This window comes from Phodopus roborovskii, unplaced genomic scaffold (genome assembly GCF_943737965.1).
Source record: "Phodopus roborovskii unplaced genomic scaffold, PHOROB, whole genome shotgun sequence".
NCBI classification, from domain to species: Eukaryota; Metazoa; Chordata; class Mammalia; order Rodentia; family Cricetidae; genus Phodopus; species Phodopus roborovskii.
This window is the reverse complement of record NW_026126525.1, coordinates 25,282,956-25,306,584: the sequence shown is the minus strand read 5'-3', so window position 1 is coordinate 25,306,584 and position 23,629 is coordinate 25,282,956. Positions and strand designations below refer to the sequence as shown.

General features: G+C 39.3%; 1 protein-coding gene across 1 annotated transcript; it reads left to right on the top strand.

Annotated features, from left to right (window-relative positions):
• Nucleotides 1-23,629, top strand: Srp72 (signal recognition particle 72). The gene is made up of 19 exons (XM_051198519.1): nucleotides 1-164; nucleotides 1,523-1,643; nucleotides 3,343-3,466; nucleotides 5,269-5,412; nucleotides 5,490-5,601; nucleotides 7,064-7,095; nucleotides 8,474-8,598; nucleotides 8,687-8,744; nucleotides 10,904-11,035; nucleotides 12,342-12,470; nucleotides 13,373-13,445; nucleotides 14,955-15,019; nucleotides 16,849-16,944; nucleotides 17,812-17,915; nucleotides 18,030-18,107; nucleotides 18,806-18,943; nucleotides 21,029-21,066; nucleotides 21,653-21,812; nucleotides 22,438-23,629. The coding sequence occupies exons 1-19, from the start codon at nucleotides 56-58 to the stop codon at nucleotides 22,613-22,615; spliced, it is 2,016 nt and encodes a 671-aa protein (XP_051054476.1). The 5' UTR covers nucleotides 1-55; the 3' UTR covers nucleotides 22,616-23,629.

Below are 23,629 nucleotides of genomic sequence, written 5' to 3'. Positions count from 1 at the left end.
GGAGATTCTCTTCCGGGCCAGAGGTCGTCCCTCTCCTCTCCTCATCTCCTCCAAGATGGCGAGCGGCGGCAGCGGCGGAGTGTCGGTGCCTGCGCTGTGGAGCGAGGTGAACCGTTATGGCCAGAACGGCGACTTCACGCGTGCCCTCAAGACCGTCAACAAGAGTGAGTGTCGGGGCGTCCCGGGCTGTCCGGAGGACGCCGCCGCCCGGCACAGAGCAGCGGGCATGGCCGCGATCTCCGCCTCAGCCCCGAGCCCGGGGGCGGGTCGCAGCCCCACGGCCACCGGCGGCCCGAGCTCGGCAGCTGAGGGCCACGTGTACTTCCCTCAGCACCCGCGGGATCCGACGCGAGCGGGAGGGGGCACTTAAAGGGACCGCGGCGGCCCGAGCTGCTGCCAAAGGGTTCTAGGTTTTTCGTCCGCTGCCGGCTTTTGCAGAGATGTCAGGTTGACTTTTCTTCCCTCGTTGTCCTGAGGGAAGTGATCCAGACGTTGTCGCGGAGGGAACTTGTTGGCTGGGGCTGGGGCTGGGGCAGGAGAAGGGAACCTTCCTGGACACGTAACATCCATGTTGCAGACAAGGTGCAAGTGTTGCCGACTCCAAAGGGAAGAGAAGAGGCGTGCATGTCATTTATTCATTTCCACGTACAAAGTCTCCCCCTGTGGTGTTTAGCCTGAGAGTGAGTGAGTGTGTGCGTGTGTCCGCCCGTGTGTGCGTGTGTCCGCCCGTGTGTGCGTGTGTCCGCCCGTGTGAGTGCTCCAACATTTAAAATAACATGGGAAGAAAAGTTTGATCTGTGTTTTCACCCCCCTATGAGTGGTAATTTCTAATTTTAATTGTCTTCAATGTGAAATTCCACACGTTATTCTAAACTATATGCCTGTAATAATGGCCATACTATATTCTGCACAGGAGATAGATTTGTGTATGTTAGGCTTTGTAATCAACTACCAGATGGTTTAGCTGTTCAAAGCACTAGTTATGTAAAAGTTATAGCGTTAACATAGACTTTACAAATTTGGATTTTTGAGTTACTGTGAAAATAGTGATGGTGGCCATGTGCCTTGAGGAAAATAGCTCCTAATTAGAATCTTTGGTACTCAAACTTACTTGAATTAACAGTAACCCTTAACTGGGCTCCCACCAATACTTAGCATTGTAACAAATCAGCCAAGATTGTCACTTCAGCAGTATATATTAATAATTTCTAGGGATCCCCTTGGTTCCTAAATGGAGAATTGAGCTCCTGTAGTTGGCCAGGAGCAAGGGCAGCTATGATCCTAGTCATTTTGAACTGACCTGCTGTTAGCATTGAACCTTGGCCACCTGAGTTTGTACATCTCTTTGATCTCCTTATGCAAGAGACACATTTCCTCAAGGTAAATTGTGTCTACATTGTACCTTTTGTTTTGCAGTGCTGGAAATTGGACTTAGGGCCTCACACATGTTAGGCAAGCTATCTTCCCATTTTTATTTATTTAGGAATGGATTTTAAAATGGCTTCCTAAAATTGTTCTCTAGTATTGCAGATTAACAAGGATGATGTAACTGCCCTGCACTGTAAAGTTGTTTGCCTTATCCAGAATGGAAGTTTCAAAGAAGCCTTGAATGTCATCAATACTCACACCAAAGTGTTAGCCAAGTAAGTTACTAGGAATACATTTGTTAGAGTTGCGTAGCCTCTCCCATTGTTTTCTTCCACTAGTCACTTTTTACCTACTTTTCTTTCCCCTTTGTTTTGTTTTTGTTTGTCATCAGTCTTTCTGAAATTGGAAGAAGCACTAGTAACCTTTGTTCTGTTCTGCTGTGCTATTGGTAGCATTTCTTAGGTTTTTATTATTTGGAGGGATTTTTTGTTTTGTTGTTTGTTTTTCCTGGGTTTTCATTGTTTTGTGTTTGTTCTGGGTCTAACACTGGCTACCCTGGAACTCACAATGTAGCCCAAGCTGGTCTCAAGCTTAAATCCTATTTCAGCCTCAGTCCCCAGCTGTCCTTCTCTTGAACTGCTAAGAAGGGCAAACCATAAAGGAATGCAGAACATAAAAGTGAAAAGAACCGGGTATACAATTTATGCTTGTAATCCTGCACTCAGGAAGCTGAGGGGAATGCCTAGTTTGAGGCCATCTTGGACTATATACTAAGACTCTGTTTCCAAAGGAGGGGTTCAGTGAAGGGGCGAGTAATAGTTCATGGAGGGAGGAGATTGGGAGATATATGTAGGTAGGTTGGTACGTACGTACGTACGTACCATACATACATACAGATATATAAAAACTTAGAGTATAGAAACATCTAAATTGATAGAAGTCTTCAGATAATGTGGTAAGCTTAGTCTGACCTCTGGCCCTAGCTCTATTAATTGTTTAGGTCAAGACCTTTCAGTTATTTGTTTTCAATTTTTAGTGGGGTTTTTCATATCATTTATTGTTTCACAGAACATGAATTTCCTGAATGGTTACTTTTTTACATTTGCTGTGATAAATTTTTTTCTGGGTGGCAGATTTTAGGTGAAACTTCAAAATAAACTTCAGATATATTCATGTAGCTGAGTTTTAAATCTGGGTATTTAAATGATACCTGTTTGCTTGTATCTTTACTAGTTACTTAATTATAAATATAGCATTTTACTTCTGATTATTTTGTTCTATGATAATTATTTGCTTTGTGAGCAAAAAACAGAAGCATCATATAGCTTGTTTTATTAGGTAGATTTAAGAAACTGTTTTCTTTGGAGATGAAGTCTCATGTCTCCCGGACTGGCCTCGAACTCTTGAGGTAGCTGAGGAATAGCTTAAGTTTCTGATCTTTACCTGTACTTCGAAGTGCTGAGATAACAGGCGTTTACCACACCGAGCTGTGGGTTACTGGGCATAGAGCCAGGGCTTTGTATATCCTAGACAAGCACTCTCTCAACTGAGTTACATCTTCAGTGTCAGTGTGTACCATTTGAGCATACAAGAAGTGGACACAGTACTTTTGTGTCGTTTTAAGAGTCAGTGTGATTTGGGAGGCAAGTCACAAGCTTTGTTATGACTATTAAATAGATTAACACGTATCAAGTGCTTAGAGCAGTGGTTCTCAGCCTTCCTAATGCTGTGACCCTTTAATACAGTCCATCATGTTGTAGTGATTTCAACCATGAAATTATTTCATTGCTACTTCGTAACTGTTATTTTGCTACTGTTATGACCTGAATGTAAATATCTGTGTTTTCTGATGGTCTTTGGAGGTTTGGACCCATAGATTGAGAACCACTGGCTTAGAGCAATCTGACATATTCAGAATCTTACATTATTAGATAATAATCAGATGCTGTTTTGTTTTGTTTTGTTTTTCTTCAGTAACTCTCTCTCCTTTGAGAAAGCATATTGTGAGTACAGGCTGAACAGAATTGAAAATGCCTTGAAGACAATAGAAAGTGCCAACCAGCAGACAGATAAACTAAAGGAGCTTTATGGACAAGTGGTAATTATTGCTTAAAATACCTGCTGACAGTCACTCCATGTAAGCCTGGCCATACCCCTACCATGGAACAGGGATGAGGAAATCCAGCCCATCCTGATGCCTGACAAAATTAGTCACCAAACCAGATCTTGGGGTTTGGACACATTCCCTGTTCTTGCTCTTCACTAGAAGTGTTGTATGTATGGTGTTGTATAAGCTAAGGGTCATTGTATGAAATTTAGACTTCCGGTTAGAATGGTAAAGGCCAGTGGGCTATGAACATAGGTGAGACAGCATTTCTAATATTCTGAAGGATAGGGATTTGGGGGACTTTTTCTGCAACATATGTATTTTATTTACAAACCTATGCCATATGAAAATGTTCATTTTTTACATTTTTAAAAATTAGATTTATTCATTTTATATGTGTGTGAGTACATGTACCACATGCTTGCTTTGTGCCCATGGAAGTCAGAAAACAGTATCAGATGCTTAGGAACTAGAATTGTGAACCACCATGTAGGTGCTAGGAATCAAAGCCGGGTCCTTGGAAAGAGCAAGTACTCTTAACCACAGAGCTGTCTCTTTAGCCCCTGAAAATATTCTTAAAGGATTTGAGACAAAATTAAGCCTGATCTGAAAGTGCTATTAATGATGAGAGGACAGAGATGTAAACTGGGTAATTATAGGGAAATTCCAGGGCTCAATGAAGAAAACCAGTCTTTGTCACACTTAGGGGACTAATTGATCCAAAGTAGCAGCTGTTACTGCCCTTTTTGTTTGATTATATAGTTCTTTCTTACTATATAGCACTGACTGGCCTGAAACTTGCTGTGTAGACTAGGTTGGCCTTGAACTCACAGAGATCCGCCTGCTTCTGCTTCTTGAATGCTGAGATTAGGAGCATGTGCCACCATGCCAGCCCTGTTACTGTCATTTAAGAACAGCTTGACTGAAGCAAGGCTTATGTTGTATGTACCTGGTGTTAATATTCAGGCATCTGTACTGGCCTGTTCTTGGGGTTCTGACAGAATACAACCTCAGCTGCAGCCACTAAGAGCACCACCTGTGCACATTCACTGTTTCCTTTTAAAAGAGCCCTGCCTACCCGCCCATCCTCCTTTCCTATTTTCCCATCCCCCTTCCCTCCCTCCCTGCCTCTACCCTCTCTGCTGCTGCTCCTGTCCCTGGAGGCCTGTCTCTCTTCCCTAATAGAAAACCCCTCTGCTTGAACCCTGTCACATGGTCTCTGTCTGTCTGTCTCTTCCCCCCTCCCCCCAACCCTCACCATTGTTTTTAAATTACAACACCTGGTACTATTGCATTCGATAACTGATTTCTGAGAAAGGTTGTATATAGTAAACTTTTAGGAAATTTTATTTTTAGATTTTAGATAGCATTTTATTTTTCTTCTGTTTACTGACCCATGGATCATTTTGTGTGATCCCCCTGTTTTTTTGTTTTGTTTTTTTTTTTTTTTTTTTGTTTTTTTTTGGTTTTTGGTTTTTTTTTTTTTTTTTTTTTTGTAATTCAGGTAACATAGATTTCTATGGAAAGATTTCCTTTCACAACCTTTAGCCATTTAGCTATGATAAAGAACTTGCTTTTCTAAATACTAGCCAAACCTACAAATGTGTGTTACAGTAAAGATTCATCACAAGTAATTTTTGAAAGTATTAGCACACAAAACTAGTTAAAGATAGATAAACCCTCATTTTGCCCATATTGTATTTAAGTTCCTTCCTTCCTGGTTCCTGAAAGCACTAGTGTGTTCTAAAACCCAGACTATTAGTCACATCTGGCTTCTGTGCTTTGGCCCTCAGCTGTACCGCTTGGAACGCTACGACGAGTGCTTGGCGGTGTACAGAGATCTTGTCCGGAACTCCCAGGATGACTATGATGAGGAGAGGAAAACAAACCTTTCTGCAGTTGTTGCAGCGCAAAGCAATTGGGAGAAAGTGGTTCCAGTGAGTGTCCTTTTGACCCATACAGCTGTGGGAAATACTCCTATTTGCTGTTTGACTGACCTTTTTCTCTGTAACAGGAGAACTTGGGTCTCCAGGAAGGCACACATGAACTCTGTTACAATGCTGCCTGTGCACTGATAGGGCAAGGTCAGCTGAACCAGGCCATGAAAATCCTACAAAAGGCTGAAGGTAGGGACTTTTACATAAAGCTTTCTGTAACTACAGTTTGGGATGTGTAACTTCAGTCTCTAAAAATTATATTTAATATTTGTGAAATTATCAAGTGGAAGTTACTGGGACAATGAGAATTTTTGGAAGTTTGTTTAACCTGTCCCTCATTGGCCATCTCTATTTCTGTTTAAGAATTTAAGTAGTTTCTAAAGTTTAAATTTTGAAGAGTAGGTGTTTGAGAGGGTTATTATGAGCACTAAATGTAAATTAATTGGCTTACGACAAAACAATATTAATAAAATGATTCCTGGACCAGTGATAGACCAGAGAAATGGCTCAGCAAGCAAGGGCGCTTACCACTAACCCTGATAAACTGAGCTCAGTCCCTGGTATCCACATGGTAGAAGGAGAAGACTGACTGCTGCAGGTTGTCCTCTGACCTCCACATGACATGATGTGCAAACACATGAACATGTGTGTACTCACACAAAATAAAATTGACAAATGTATATTTAAATTTTCTAAAGAAAATCATTCCATAAATATCAGTTACTATTATTATATTATTTCTACTCAATGCATAGTTTGTGTACATGTGCACATATAAGCTGTATATTTGTAGTACCTTTTTTATATGTTTCTACATATATTTCATGCTTTAAAGCCTTTAATTTAAGAACAGGGTGCTAGGGGTATAGTTAGCATGCTAGATAGTTTTAGGTTCAGTCTCCAGCATCAACATAGAAAAGAAGTAGAGGAATGGGAGCAGAGAGAAGGCTTGGGTGATGTGTAGCAGACTTAAAATTTGGCTCAGAACCATGTATAACTGCGAGTCTAGGGATCTGTCACCCGCTTCTGACCTCCACAGGCACCAGGCACACACATAGAATTCTAGAATTCTATTCTAGAATTTAAATATATATACATATATATTTAGGTGTGATTCACATATATGTTTGCTTAGAGATCAATTGAACTGGTGTTTAGGAGAATGAGTTTATAAACAGCATGAGTTTCTATGTTGTTAAAGATTGGTCGTGGGGGCTGGAGGGAAGAGTGTAGAGGGAAGAGTGTAGTCAGTAAAGTACTTGTTTGCAAGGAATGGATTCATTTCTAGTCCAGTCCTCACATAGGAACGCTGGGGGAGGGCTGGAGTTCAGAGCCCTGGCTGCTCTTCCAGAGAACCCAGGTTTGGTTCCCAGAACTCACACAGAATCATATGTGACTCCAATCCTAGGGAACAAGATGCCGTCTTTTAGCCTCCATGGGCACCAGGCACACACATAATACACATACATACACACTGGCAAACATATATCTAAATAAAAAGGTCAAGCAAAAACCCTAGGCCTGAGAATGTATCTCAGTTGGTAGACTGCTTGAAATCTGCTCAGAAATTAGTTTTTGCTATTTAAACTGTGAAAAGAATAGAAAGTGCCCAGTGATAATTTTAAAACCATTTACCATTTTTCTCCTATAGAGCTTTGTCGCCGTTCATTTTCAGAAGATTCTGTAAGTATTCAATAAAACCAAATTTTATACTTTTGACTAATAGTGGGAGGTTTCATAGCAGTGATTAACTTTGTTGGTTCTTCTCTAATCATAGTAATTTTCTTTAGGAACTTACCTTCAGCAAATTTTTCTGAGCATTCTATGTGATTTGTATTGAGACAAGCATCTTTTTTTCACGTATTTTTCTTTTACTATAATGCTTAGTTTTAACATTTTTCTTATCAAATACAAATGGAATCATGTGTTTGGGAATCTAGCCCAGTGTACTTTCACCAGCTTTGTTCATTCTAGGTTAATAGAAAAGAGTACTGGGTGCTGGGGAGATGGCTTACTATGAAGTGCTTGCTGTGTGTGTTGATAATATGAGTTTGATTTGCTGGGCTGATGGGCATGATAAATTTATTGTGGCTTGCACTTGTAATGCCAGCCCTCCAGAGGTGGAGTCTACCCTGATCAGCATATTCCGAGAAAGTGAGAGACTCTGTCTCAAATAAGGAAGTAGATGGAAAGATGGTGCAGATTTTAAAGAGCAGTTGCTGCTCTTTCAGAGGATCCAGACACAGTTCCCAGTATGCAGGTCAGATGGCTTACAGCCGCCTGTAATTCTAGTTCCAGGGGATCTGACATCCTCTTCTGGCCTTTGCAAGCACCTGATGGGCACAGCATGTACTCCCACAGACACATGAATAAAAATAAAATCTTTTTAAAAGTAAAATTAGGTGGCATCCACCAAACATCATTCAAGGTTGTCTTCTGGCCTCCACATGTAACATTAGCTTAATGTGGGGCATAAGTAAGCCATTTACATCTACTTTTTAGGTATCAGGGATTGAACTGAGGACCCTCACAAATGCTAGGAAGCATTCTACCACATGCCTTTTTTTTTTTTTTTATAAGATTTATTTTGCTTTTAATTATGTGTGTGAGTACAGGTGACCAACAAGTCCAGAAGAAAGCTTTGGATTCCCCAGAGATGTTACAGGCAATTGTGAGCTGCTAGATCTAAGTGCTGGGAACTGAACCAAGTCGTCTACGAGAGCAGTGTGTGCTCTTAACACCTAGCTATCAAGTCCTGAGAAGCTTTTTTTAAATGTGTTTGCAAAAAAATTGTTTTTAAGAATTTGGGGAGATGTTAAAAAACGTGTAACTTTTTTATAATACATTTAGTGATTAATCCCTTGCATTCCTGCATCTGTGACCATGTTCGTTCAAGGCCTCCTTTCCATTTTACCTTAAATAGTTCTCTTTAGTGGCAATTCTGAATTTCAAAGCTGATTTTCAGGGAAGATTCCTGAAGTTACGTGACTATAAGGTTGTATATATTTCAAATGTCTGGATCACTTCATAAAAATATGTAGATGTTTCTTTTTCTGCTTAGGATGGGACTGAGGAAGACCCACAGGCAGAACTGGCCATCATTCATGGTCAAATGGCGTACATCCTGCAGCTTCAGGGTCGTACGGAGGAAGCTCTGCAGCTTTATAATCAGATAATCAAACTGAAGTGAGTTGTTAAAGTGAGGCAGCCTTTCGGGGATGAGGCTTACTCGCTGTTTGAAGTGTATCTGGTATTAACTGTCGCTTGTCCACAGGCCAACAGATGTGGCACTGCTTGCTGTAATCGCAAATAACATCATTACCATTAATAAGGTATGAATCTGTGGTTTTTCTACATGTGTCTTATGGAATATATCATCCCAGCTTTTTGTAGGATGTGTTCTTTTTTCGACGACAGAAAGAAATTCAAGTGTAACAAAATCATAATGGAGAGTATTTTTAACTCATGGTATTATTGGTTTTGCCTGTTTATTCAAACAGGCAAAAAAGTAAAACTTTTTGGTAGTTGTAGACCTTGGATTTTAATAAAATATTTCCTGTCCAGTTTAAGGACCTTTAAGTCCATGGGTGTTTTATATTCCTTTTCTGAGTCTAAATTTGTAGGGAGCAGTTAAGGGGGATAAGATATGGGCAGGTGGTTTGTACTACCTGCCTACCCTTTGTAAAATATTACAGGAGAGTGGCTATAGGTACTTCTAACTTAAGAGTACTATGCTAATCAAATTAATTAACATGTGGTACATTGTTTAAATGGAAAAATAACTCAAGTTGAGATTTTAAATCCAAGTCAGTAGAAAATAAGAGAAGCAGCTGTTGGATGTATTTGCTGTTCTTATCTTCAGTGTGTAGGAGACAGAAAGAAGCCTTTGTGTGAAGTCCCTCAGGAAGATTAGAGCATAGCTTCAGATAGCAGTGTCTGACTCCAATGTACTTCATTGTACCTCTGTCTTGTGACAGAGGTCTCCAGATGTGGGATAGTGGTTCAGGAACAGTATTCGTACATGTGAAGAAATATGTATGATTTAGGAGTAAGGGATGAGAAAGTAGATATGGTAGGTAGCAAAAAAAAAAAAAAAAAGATTACATTAAATGATACTAACATGGAAGGTTTTGAAGACAGTTTTCTTGATAAAGTGTTATGGCAAAGTTTAAGCAAAGTCTCAAATTGGCATGCATAATTAAATTATAAAAACAGTAATCAGTTCCTGAGCATTAACTAGGAAATACCTCTTTTTGTCAGGATCCTACTCTGTTAACCCAGGCTGCCCATGAGCTTTAGGGCTGGAGGGTCCTCCCTACAGCTCCTGTCTGTCAGGGACTACAGGGGCACACCATTGCTTCTGGCTTCAAAGTGATCTGAGGCATCACATTTTAAAACAAGTGGGATTCATTTTTGAGTTTTAGTCTTTAAATCAGTTAAAGACTTAATTCAAAAGCATGAGTATTTGGGATTAGTGGCTGATCTTGTGATCCAGCACTTGGGACGTAGAGTTGGGAAGGTCAGGAATTCAAGATCATCTTCAGCTGCATGCTGAGTTCAAGGCCAGCTACTGCTATCTAAAAATGTCTCAAAAATAAAAATGAAAATAAGAACCTGCTTACAAGTAAATGAGTTGCTTTATAAAAGTGCTTTGAAAAAGAAACTGTCCTCAGAATGCCTTATGGCTTAGTTGTCATACTTTCTTAATAGTTTTCTTTTCTACCCCTGTCACCCCATTTTGAAGAGCTGGAGACTAAATTCAGATCCTCAGTGCTAAATGCATGGTTTCCCTGCAAGAAGTTTTAGAAATTGATTCTTCATGTGTCTGCCTAGCTGTGGAGGATCTTAGAAAAGGAAAATAGTGGCTGTACTATATTCATGTTGTCTGCTAACAGTAGAGACCATAGTGGAATGTCTATTTCAGAAACTTAGCCACAGTTCAAACAGGATTGTTACCTTCTTCACTTTTCACCTAAATTCTAAATGGCATGGTTTATAGACACTGCAGGTACATGTCTTTGTAGTCTTAAGTGACTAGAGTTTGTATTGTCCAGATTTATTACTTAAAAGGCACAAAACAGGCATGGTGGTTCACTCCTGCTGTGAATTCCAGGGCTATAGAGTGATTCCCTGTCTGAAAACCAAAAACTAAAACCAAAAGGTCTCAAAACTAGCAGTCAACAATGGGAAAATAAAACAAAAATCTTGTTGTTCCCCGAAGAATCTTATTTCAGCCTTTTCATAGTTATAAGTAGACTGGGAGAAATATGTATCTAGTATATTTGAATTGCAGAGATTATGTTTACATCTATGAGCCAAAAACCAAGGCAAATATATATCCATCTTGTTAGTCTAGGCAGCGCAGCCCATAGATGGATCCAAGCGTTGTTGTGTTTGTGTGAAACAAATGAATGGGAAGGGAAGGCTTTCTAGAGTTACAGAAGTCAAAGTGGGAGTTTCTGCTAACGGTGGGCAAACTTTTCTTTGTCAGGACCAAAATGTCTTTGACTCCAAGAAGAAAGTGAAATTAACCAATGCAGAAGGAGTAGAGTTCAAGCTTTCAAAGAGACAACTGCAAGCCATAGAGTTTAACAAAGCTTTACTGGCTATGTATACAAACCAGGTAAGTATTAAGTCTGTCCCAGGCTGACTTTATACTACTTGTGCTTAGGAGGCACAATGGTTATTTATATGATCTCTTTATATTCTGTCTTCTTTCCTTCTTTACTTTTATAAGCTTTAATGATTTTCCTAAACTTCTCTAAGCATATGGGCCTAACTGTAGAGAAAGGTAGCACCTTGAAGGGAGGGTTTGGTCTCATTTTCCTGTTTATCTGCTTGTGATTGACTTGTACATACCACTGAGCTATGTGCCCAGTCCTTTCATTACTTTCATTGCTAATTTTTCTGAATTAAAATAGAATCATTAAAGACATCAGCTAGAGCTAAGATCCAACTTTCATTGTACTGAACATAACACAAATTATAAATGTTAAGGGGTACAATTCTTTTTTTAAAAAAAAATAAGCATTTTTTATTATGTTTATGTTATTATTTTATGTGTCTTGTCTGCATTTATGTATGGCACCACATGTTTGCTGGTGTTAGATCTCCTAGAACTGGAGTTTGGATGATCATGAGCCACCATGTGAGTGCTGGGAATCAAACCCAGATCTCTGGAAGCACAGCCAGTGCTCTTAATTGCTAAGTCATCTCTCCAGCCCCCAAGGGATTCAGTTCTTTATCTGTATCCTAATTAAATTTGGATTCATACTGTAGAACACAAGACTTTAGTTCAGAAATGTGAAAAGCAATAATATTTTTATATCTAGAGCTGAGTCTAAGTTTTCTTGATGTTTCAACAAGAAATATATTTCTGTGGCTTTTTTGTTCCTTGTGTTGCTTTAAATTAGAAATTCTAAATTTCATTTACCTGGAATTCAGGTATTCAGATGATCATTTTGTCTAGTGGTTCTCAACCTTCTTAATGCTGTAACCCTGTAATACAATTCCTCTGTTGTAGTGACCCCCCAACCATAAAAAAATTATTTTTTGCTGCTACTTTATAAATGTAAGTTTACTTCTATTATAAATAGTAATGTAAATATCTGTTTTCCAACAGTCTTAGGACACCCCTGTGAAAGGGGCATTTGACCCCCAAAGGGGTCATGACCCACAGGTTGAGAACTGCTGATTTAGAACTTGCCTTTTGCTTACTGCTTTTTGGAATATCTTAAATTTAGTAACTAGAAGTCTTGTCCTTATTTTAAAAAAAAAAAAAAAAAGATGGATGCTATAAACTGATTTGCTTAACCCTACATATTTTTTTTACCTGTTTTAATTCTAACTTATTATCCTATCCCTTTATTTTGAATTATTTAATATTTAAGCTTATTAATACACTTATTAATAAAGGGGGCATCTTTTAGGCAGAACAATGCCGAAAAATATCTGCCAGCTTGCAGTCCCAGAGCCCTGAGCACCTCTTGCCTGTGTTAATCCAAGCTGCCCAACTCTGCCGTGAAAAGCAACATACAAAAGCAATAGAGCTGCTTCAGGTAAAGACACCAAACTTGAATGCTTAGTGAGTGTCAGGTAGTTGAAGCTGTTTCATTACACTATAGTATACAAGCTCATGCATCATACAGTAACAGCCTACAAACTGATAGATAATGCACCACTAAGTTCCAGCATCGATTTAGTTGACTTTTAAGTTATTACTTTTTTCATATGTTGTATTATGTAAATATTTGTGTAAACTCCAAAGACTGCTTTTTTATTTGGAGAACCATTCAGCATGAATTCAGGGGTTGAACTTTAGGCTTGCAGTACCATACCATGCCTGACCCAATTTCAGTGATGTATTAATGCCTCAATGGGCCCTACTCCACACTATTAGGAAGATACTCACTTGGTTTTATCATCCCAAACCAGTTGCCTTATCACATCAATGTTATATGAGTTTCATGAGTGTAAATAGTTGAGAAAATGGTCAGGATAAAATTAAGACCATCCAGAGAGAAAGTTGCTTAGCAAAGACCCCAGTGAGGAGGATAGTTGAGTGTCTTTAAAACAAGTAAATCAAGACTGTATAGCGTCTTCATTTTTCTTTGTTAGTGGCTTTCAGGGAACTTGGCATCACTGAGCCTACTTACAGAGCTTGCTATAAAGCACGGGTGTTGAATAAAATTTTTGTCAGTATAAGATTTTGACCAGAGCCAGGTGTGATGGCTCTCTCTTTTAGTCCCAGCACTTGGGAGGTAGAGGCCAGCCTGGTCTATAGATCAAGTTCCAGAACAGCCAGGGCTACAGAGAAATCCTATCTTTAAATATTTTTTTTTTTTTTTTTTACTTTAAGCTGAACTTTGAAATCTTATATAACTGAGATAAGTAATTGTAATGTCTTACAGTTATATAAATTAAATGTTTATTTTTAATTCACAACTAAAAAATATTTTAGGAATTTTCTGATCAACATCCAGAAAATGCAGCTGAAATCAAGCTTACCATGGCACAATTGAAAATTTCCCAAGGTACTAATATTTGACTTTAAGTTCTTTGTTCAGTGATAAAAGTTTAACTGCTATTTCAGACATACTAAGACTATGTGATCTCCAGCAGATTGAGTAGTGGAAGGCTGAGGAAGTCAGCCTTTACTTGGGTGTTTCCTGTACTTTTAGAATGATCTCAAGTCTTAAAGGTCCACACAAGCATGGGATCCCTTTGTTACACAGCAGTGCGCTATGTTTCCTAGGAGGCCACGGGTAGAGAAGCCTGCCTGCCTCTGAGATTGTATGGAGTAATAAAGGAGCTCTTTTGTTTTGTACTTTTCAGTAGTTCATAAAAAGTTATGAAATCACATATATTTGATACCCATCAGAAAACTTCATGGTTTGATTGTTTTTAATTAAACTTGGTTATATAGAATTGAGTTGTCTAGTGTCCTAGCTGCTATCTTCATGTAGCTATTTGAATTAACTAATCAGAATTGAATGAAATTTACAGCTAGGCACAGAGCACCTGCCTACAATCCCTGCTCTCTGAAGACTGAGGCAGGAGGATTGTGAGTTCAAAGCTAACCTGGGCTGTCAGAAACATGACTTGTTAATAGTAGTCACATAAAACTAACGGTGCTTGTGTGGGACAACACAGATGCATGGACCTTGACATTATAGCAATAAATACCAGACAGCTTAAGTTCTCAGTGGGCAGTAGCAAATGGCCCAGAAAATTTTAGCTAGCCACAGTGGCTGAAATGAATGTTTCATGGGTTGGGGAAAACAATGGCATTTAGGAAAAAGTGTAAAAATAGAAAAAGAAAGAAAAAAGCTTAGTGAGGCAGTAAGAGAAACAGGATTGAGGATCGGTTGAGAATTAAAGATGAATTGGGTTATTAATATAAAGATGGGTTGTTGAGATTTACAGTGAGCAGAAAAGCAGAGTTTTAGTACCACCAATTTTAGTACCACTCTAGTCTGTAGTAATATATTTCAAGACCCTTTAGGAAAGCCCCCCAACCCCTTCAAGTTCCAGTCTAAAAAAGATCTGTCTAGTGAGTCTGAGTTTTAGGAAGATAGTGTAGGGCCTGAGAGCTCCTGCTGTGCTGCATGAGGAGCTGAGTTCAAGTCCCCAGCCCTCACATAAAACGCTGAGCATGACTGTGCATGCCTGAGACTCATCCACCCTTAGAAACAGGAGGACCCAGGAGGCTGCTCATTTGCACAGCTTGCCAATCAGCAGGCTGACTTGATAGGAGACCCTGTCTCTCTGCTGAAAACTACGAGGATTACAGCCAACATCCCCTTCTCCATGTTTGTGTACATAGTCCATTGCCACACACCCACTCAACACATGCACCACACTCACAGCACACAAAGCAGAGCCAAAAAAGATGGTTTTTACAAGTCAGTTTCCTTAAGAAATGAGCAGTTGGAGTACTTCGAAAAACAATTGATCTCTGCCCCAGAGAATGATGAAAGTTATATTTTTTCCACAGTGTGCTTTATTCACTGTGGCGATGATTTTGTTTTTAATCTCCTTAGGTAATATTTCCAAAGCTTGTCTAATATTGAGAAGCATAGAGGAGTTAAAGCATAAACCAGGCATGGTAAGTTTCTAAGTGACTCTTAGAAGGTGATGAAAGTGATACTGTTTGCATGTCTGTGCTTTGTGTTCTCCTACATTTCTCCTATTTCCTATTGCGTTAATACGGCAGGACTAGCATTTAGAATAACAAGAGTTACTTGTCTGAGATACGTTTCATCCTGACCTCTGGTAGGCAAATGTATTAGTCTTGTTGAAGCCCCACATTACCCATAAGGCCAGCCTCAATGTCAGATCTGTGTATGGATGTTTTTTTCTTGTTGTAATTTTTTTTTTTTTTTAATTGTTTCTGTTAAAATAACTTAAAAGTATGGTCAGAAAATTTTAAATTTTAGTTCTTTTCAAATATTAACGGTTTAAGCCTTTATTTCCAACACTCAGGAGGCAGAGATGGGAGGATTTGAGTTTGAGGCCAGCTAGGACTACAAAGTGACCCTGTCTCAAAGAGCCAAGTTTATAAAGCTCAAAATGCTGCAGTTTCATCTAGCTGCAAAGGTGTCCTTTTACAGTCCACACTGATTGGGGGTGACGGCACATGCATCTGTTGACAAGGACTGGTCTGTTCCTGTGTCTGTCCCCTAGCACAACTTGCTCACAGCACTGATGAACGTGTGCTGTCTTCACAGTTTAAGGCTTGTGCTGTAGTTATTTTCATTAGAATTGTACCATTGTATGACTGAAAGATTTGGTTCTTTGCTATAAGGAATTTATCCATCTCATCTGAGCTGCTGGACTTATTGCCATAGAGGCTGTGCAAATACTCCATTGTCATTCACTGGTTTCTCCCTGGTGCTGGTTACTTGACCTAGTCAGTTTCCTGTTGCTGTGGTAAAGTATTGATCAAAACCACTTTGGGGAGGAAGAATCCATTCATCTGACCTCCAGGCTACAGTAACCAAATGAATAAATAAGCTGGGGGAAGTCTGGAGGCAGGGACTGCAGCTGGGGCAGTGGGGCAACACAATCTGGTTTGCTCCGAGCTCACATCTGGCTACATTTTCACATTGTCCAGGATCATTTGCCCAGGGATGGCACCGCCCACATCAATCATCAGTTTAAAAAAATGCCACACAAACATGGCCAGAGGCTAGTCTGATGGAGGCAAATTCTTCAGTTGAGGTTCCTGCTTGCAAAGTGTGTCAAACTGATGTCCAGTATTAGCCGTCACACTTGTGTTGTCTCTCTCTCTCTGACCATTGTGGCCAGACTCTGCCAGTTTTACCAAAGTTTCTTTAAAATGTAACTTCTTTCTGTTCCTCGTACTTTACTGTCCCTTCAAAAGTACACAAGCACATACTCATGCACACACAGATAGTGTGGGTCTCCTTGCTGCCCCACAAGCTCACTCGGTGAGCTCATTACAGCTTAGGCCATGTGCATCTCATTACGGTTCGGCCATTCTGGAAGCTCCCTAATCACACACTTGAATATCCAGCAAGATAGTTTATGTAGATAGTTCAGAATGCTTATTTTTTCATGTTCTGATCTTATAAAACTTGACACTTTAGAAGAAGTCCATTTTACAAATAAATGTCTTCATATTTGGAAAAGAGCATATTTTCCTAAGTATTCCTAGGAATTAAGTTCTATAAAAAGAGTAATGTTAATGGTGAATTAGGTACTATAAGAGATTCCATCTGTATTCATATATAAATATATATGTATATATGTATGTATGTATAGCTTTTTAGCATTTTTTAATTTTTAATTAATTAATCCCCAACTGTAAAGGCATGTACCATATTTTTAATTTTTAAAAGCTATGTTCTAAGAGTGAATGACAAGTTTTTGAATGGTATGTTTTGTCCATTAACTTAATTCTTTGCTGGATAGGTATCTGCATTAGTGACCATGTACAGCCACGAAGAAGACATTGATAGTGCCATTGAAGTCTTCACACAAGCTATCCAGTGGTATCAGAGCCATCAGGTAAAGAAATGGAGTGAAGTACTATATGGGCATAATTTTTCCATAAATAATAAAATATGCTACTGAGCCACAAATTTCAGAACTAAAATATTCTGAGTCACTATTTTAAAAATGGAAGGCTACTAAACTATCATTAATTTTTGTAAAGTATGTCAGGTCCAAATAAAATTGTTAGACATAAGGAACAGGTGCATGATGAAGCAAAACGGTTCGTTTGTGTTTTTAGGAGTTCTTTCCTGTGTATATCCAGACTATATATACACTTAAAACATCATGGTATTATTGTACATTATAAGGAGCTAGGAGTCCATGGGTGGCTGGTTATTAGACCAGCAGTATATGGAATGATTATTTATCATGCTTCATCTAATAGGAACATCTTCATTTTTTCCTGTATCAACCTCTGCATAGGTAGTATCAACTTACTACCATACACGTACATACAAGTTGCATTTACACAGTTATTAACTGTTAGTGGTGGGAGGGAACCAGTGTTTTGGAATGTACTATGTTGAATTAATGTTTGAGAATGTGCCATATCTTTTATGATTTGATTTTAGGAGCATATTGTTTTGTTTAGGTGAGTTTTTTCTGCGGTGCTAGAGGTGGACCACATACTAGACATCCTAGGCAAGTGCACTCACTACCAGACCTACATTCCCAGCTTGTTTATTTCTGTAGGTGACCAAAATAGAAATGGATTATGTTCTAGTTTCATAAATTGATTACTTGTTCTTTCACATACTTAGTAAATCTTAAGATGAGGAATTTAGCAAGCCAGTCCATTTTAAAGGGTTGATAAATAGGATTTCACTGACTGGCTAGATATTTCACTTAAGACTTTGTTTTGTTTTGTTAAACCTGTAGCCCAAATCCCCTGCTCATTTGTCATTGATAAGAGAAGCTGCAAACTTCAAGCTCAAGTATGGACGGAAGAAGGAGGCAATTAGTGACCTCGAACAGCTATGGAAGTAAGCCCTGAAAAGTGGAGGGAAACCACACTTTGTTCACGTAAAGGGGTGTGCTCTGTGTTTAATGTAGTGTCAATTTTATGAACTGTTTATTAACCTTATTTCTTCTTGTAGGCAAAATTCAAAAGATATTCACACCCTCGCCCAGCTTATTTCTGCTTACTCGCTCGTGGATCCAGAGAAAGCCAAGGCGTATCCTCCATTGCAGGACTCTCCAGGGACCACCAGAGCTCTGCTAATACTTGTGTTTCACACAGATGTTTTTCTGTTAGGAATTTCAACTCATAGGCTTGCTTCTGCCTAGTGAAAGCAAAATTTTGAGTATGTGTCATTATGATTGAAAAATAGTAATGAAGTGGGGGACAGGGTTGCATGCTCATCACCAACAATGTTGGTAAAATGATTTAGAGTCAAGGCATGGTAGTGTGTTCCTAGTACTTGGGAGGCAGAAGCAGGAGAATCAGGTTATCCTTGCCGTATGGTGAGTTCAAGACTAACCTGAGCTTGGGGGGAAAAAAAGAAAGAAAAGAAAATTCACTGTACTGATTGGTCAGTTTTGGCTTCTGAATCTACTCTGATAAGGCTGTTCTCCAAAACTGAATTGCATATCAGATGCTAAGAAGCTACTAGTCACAGCCTCTGTACTGAGACACCCTATGCATTTGGAAGCTTGGGAATCCTTGAACTGCATCACTACATGAGTTAAGGATTACATAATTAATTTTCCTTTCAGAATACATACTGTATTTGATGAAACTTGGTTTACTTTAGAAGATTTAAGGTGCTTTTGATAAAGGCCATCAGGAAAACACAGTATCTGTTAACAAAGATGTGTTGACAGACTTAAATGTGTGTGTGTGTTGTGTTCCTGAACACCTGTCCTACTCCAGTCTTAGTAAACACTTGCCCTCATCAGATAGCATGTCTCTAAAAGTGGACGTTGAGGCTCTTGAAAATTCTCCTGGTGCTACATATATTCGGAAGAAGGGTGGAAAAGTTACTGGAGATAATCAACCAAAGGAACAAGGGTAATGTTTTCCTAATTCAAAATGTTTTTAAACATTTGCTCAGGCTGATTTAAAATTATGTAAGAGAATTTGAGGGGGTTGGAAGATGGCTTAGTGGGTGAAGTGCCTGCCTAGCACGCGGGAGGCTCTAGGTTAAGTTCCTATTCATCCCTAGAATCATATAAACTGGAGTAGGGACGCCCAGTCCTGGAACATCAAGAGGATCAAAGTTCTAAGTCACCCTTAGCCTCAGCCAGTTTCTCCATCTGGAGCTGAATGAGACCCTGTCTGAAGACAAAAAAACGAAATTTCATTAGAAATAAAAAAACTTGTGTGTTCTGTGCATGTGTGTGCAGAGGCTGGAGGCTAATATCTATCACTTTCCACATTTTCAGAGACCAGGTGTCCCACTGGAGCTTACCTGTTCAGCTCACCTATTCACTGTAGCTTGGTTGGCTGGCTAGCCCTGAAGATCCTCTTGCCTCCACACCCCCAGCCTGTAGGGTTACAGAGGAGTTTGCCATTGACCCAAGCCTCTTTGTGGGTTTTAAGGAACCTCAGGTCTCATGTTTGTGCAGTTAACAGTTTACCAACTGAGCCATCTCCCCAGCCCAAAATACCTCTTGATAAAAATCCCGTGTCAATGAAATTGTCTTGTTTCTTCTTCTCTTTTGCTGTTTCCTCCTTTTCCTCATTCCCATCTGTCCTGTCATGTCAGAACTAACCTGATAGTATCAATACCTTTTCAGATCTTGTCTCCCAGTTTACACATACACAAAAAGTTTACTTTTTTTCTTGAAGCAGCATCTCGTTCTATAGCCTACAATGGCCTCAATTTTGTAGCAATCCACCTACCTCAAAAGCATCCAAATGCTAAGGTTGCAGATATTAGCCACTACAGCCAGCCTTTAATTCAATTCTTCTTACGCAAAATAGGGAATTAAGGGCCACCGAGAGGACACAGCAGTTATTGGGCTGTGTGCTCTTCCAGGCCACCTGGGTTGGGTTCCCAGCACCTGTGTTGAGCTGCTCACAACCACTTGTAGCTCCAGCTCTGTGGGATCTGAGACCCTCTTTTGGATTCCAAAGTCACTGACAGGCGTGTGGCACATCCATATACATACACCATATACATACGTATGTACGTATGTACAATCTGACACCCTCTTTTGAATTTCAAAGTCACTGACAGGCTTGTGATACACCCATATACATACGTACATACACACACACACACACACACACACACACACACACCGGGGGGGGGCGCTCCTCACTGTGTTGCCCTGGCTGACCTGGACCTCACTATGTAGACCACATTGGCCTTGAACTCTCAGAGATCTACCTGTCTCCTGAGTGCTGGGATTAAAGATGGGTGTTACCATGCCCAGCAATAAAAAATGTTTTCTTAATGTTTAAGATTTTTGTTTTGGTTCAGATTGAACAGAACATGGAATACCAAATGTTTCTTTTATAATTTTTCATCCTTGGTTTTTGTTTTGTTGGTTGGGTTTTTGTTTTGTATGTTCATTGGTGTTTTGCCTGCATGTATGTTTGTGTGAGGGTATCAGATCCCCTAGAGATGGAACTATAGACAGTTGTGAGCTGCCATTTGGGTGCCGGGAATTGAACTCAGGTCCTCTGGAAGAGCAGCCAATGCTCTTAACCTCTGAGCCATCTCACCAAACCTTATTTTCATATTTTTAAAAAATCTTTTAGAAGAAGCCTCCAATGTTACAGTGTTTCAGATTTCCTCATTTCAACTGATTAAAATTTCAAGCTTTTGGAGATCCCTCCAGAAGCCACACAGAGGGGGAAGAAGAGAGCCAACTCTACAAAGTCTTCTCACCTCTAAACATGTGCCTTGGCATGAGAACACACACATACACACACAGTGCACATATAATCATAAGTGATTTTTTTTTCTTAAGAGAAAAGTTTGCACTGTGATTGAACTTGAATTAATATTCCAGCTAATTTGTTGAGTTTATAAGCTGGTACCAAGTCTTATATACATATTTATGTAAACATACCCAGCTTATTCTTTTGTGCATATGTAATGAGCTATGTTTTATCACAGATGAATGATTCTTGATTTCTTTTTAGACAAGGAGATTTGAAAAAAAAGAAGAAAAAAAAGAAAGGTAAGCTTTAAGGAAAAAATACATTCAGATTTCTGTAGTTTGAGATAGATTTTTCGAACCCTAGTTAAATGAATTACCTAAGATCCATATGTTTCCCAAGTTTTAAATGTGTATTATTGCTATTTTAGTGGAGTTCACAGGAATTATACAAACTAATATTTACATTAGTCCATTTTCTTCAAAAGTCTCGTTTATTCTTTATTTCTTGCCCTAGTACTTGACTATCAGCTTACTCTTACCTAGTATGTAGACATGGTTTCAGTAGTCCATGCTATATTAATGCCTATATTAATGCCTCATTTTTTTCTTTAAAATGTATCATGTTATTAGATAAAAATGTATCATTTTTATAAAGTTATATCTGGAAAGTGTGGCTCAAGCCTTTAATTCTAGCACTAGGGAGGCAAGTCTTTGTGAGTTCAAGGTCAGCCAGGGCTACAGAGTCAAATCAAAAACAAGACAAACAAAAAGGCTTTCTCAGACAAATTTCAGTTGTGTTATTTATTCCAAGTCATGAATACATTCTTTAAACAAAACAAACTTGAAACTATTCAAGGTGTATTTCTCATTTACCAATCATTACCAGGAAAACTGCCTAAGAATTATGACCCAAAAGTTACTCCGGATCCAGAAAGATGGCTACCTATGCGAGAACGTTCTTATTATAGAGGAAGAAAGAAGGGTAAAAAGAAGGACCAGATTGGGAAAGGGACACAGGGAGCAACTGCAGGAGCCTCCTCCGAACTGTAAGTTGTGGCTACAGAACAGGGTCCCTCAGAATGTAGTTCATCTTGGAGGTTGACTCAAGTATCATGTGGTATGAGACATACAGTCCTACCACCTTAATAAGTATTTGTGGTATGTGAAAGAAAGAAAATAGACTGTTTGATTTTATTTCAAATACTAAAACTATGTGATTGTATTGCTAAAAACTAAATATTCTAGGAGCCGTGAAAATGACCCAGGAATGGAACCCATGCCTAGCATGTGTAAGGTCCTGGGTCTAACCCCTAGTACTACAAACCACAGAACAGCCTGTGATTACATTTAGTTCTGAAACTAAAGATAATAAATCATTTAACTGTGTGGTAAATGGGTAATATTTAGAAAGAAGAATTTAAAATGTGAATTATTTCTACATAGAATTATGTTATTGAAAGTTGATTTTCTAAACTTACCAAATTAGGCATATACCATATATTACATTTTCTTTAGTTATGAGATGGTTAAAAATATTCAAAAGGAGTGGACACAGATATGGTGCACTCATCCTTATAGTGCATGGGAAATTATTGGGTGTGAAAAGTGACATCCATGCACATACATGCTTATACCTTTTCCTGTATTTCTAAATGTCTAAAAACCTTTCAGGGACGCCAGTAAAACTGTGAGCAGTCCACCCACCTCCCCAAGACCTGGCAGTGCAGCAACGATATCTTCCTCTACAAGTAACATTGTGCCCCCAAGACACCAGAAACCCGCAGGGGCCCCAGCAACGAAAAAGAAACAGCAACAGAAGAAGAAGAAAGGAGGCAAAAGTGGCTGGTGAAGACAGTGTACTCATTGCAGGCTGTTCTTACCCCGTGTCAATGACATTTGGAACATAATGTAACACAGCAAGAGGCACAGAGCTCCCTCCTCCATCCCTATAGTCCAAAAATGGTTCCTTATACTTCAGATGGGAAAACGTCCTCCTCAAACTGCCTAATCAGATTTGGCCTACTTGTACCAAATAGCTTTATGGAAGACTGAAGATGACTGAGTGTAAGGCACGTTATCTAAGGTTTCCCACCATTTAAATGGGAAGTGTTTCTCCTGTTTCAACTAGTGAAGATATATGTTCCTATTCAAGTCTCACCTTAAATTATGTCTTACGAGGCTAAAGGTGGTACCTTCTGAGCATTCCACGTATTTGTTTAGAACTATCATGTGATGAAAAGGGATCTTAGTAAATGAGTGGCCAGAACAACTTTCACCATAATTCTCTGTCCTGCAATGCTGGAATTGGGACTCCTTCACGTGTATGTATACGTGGACACATCTGACTACTTTGTACCCTTGTCACTTTCTTTCTCAGATTATGTTAACATGCTGATTTAGTTCCACTGAAGACCATCATTGTTACAAGTAGTTGACGCTTAGACCCAGTGTTCGGAGGGCAAATGGGTTTGGGCTTCTTAATCAGAACACTTAATGGCCACCATCAAGAGCATAAACTCTGACTTCTTTATTTTAAGAGGGAACAGTACCAGGCGGTATTGAAATTCACAAGAGCATTTGCCCCAGTTAGCGCTCAGATGGCGCCCTTTTCTGGTTATGGGACATGACCTTCCATTACTTTTTTCAAAGTAATGTGGTTTGCAGTCACTTTGTGATATAAATGTTGCTCTTGTCTTTCATTGCTAGCAGGCCACTTTCCTACTCAAACTGTTTTGGGACACCTGGGGTGTCTCCCCATGTTTAATATTCATTTATGTCACCTGAGCTATCATTTATTTCACACTTCTCTTTCCTAGTGATCAGATTACTCTGCCCTTGTTAATAAAAGTGCTGCTGTGTTTGA

Bases quoted from the DNA above. Each gene is read 5' to 3' on its own strand.
- Srp72 (XM_051198519.1), top strand. From the start codon at position 56: ATGGCGAGCGGCGGCAGCGGCGGAGTGTCGGTGCCTGCGCTGTGGAGC. The intron at 5,602-7,063 runs GTAGGGACTTTT...TTTCTCCTATAG, and splicing joins AATCCTACAAAAGGCTGAAG to AGCTTTGTCGCCGTTCATTT. The intron at 8,599-8,686 runs GTGAGTTGTTAA...GCTTGTCCACAG, and splicing joins AATCAGATAATCAAACTGAA to GCCAACAGATGTGGCACTGC.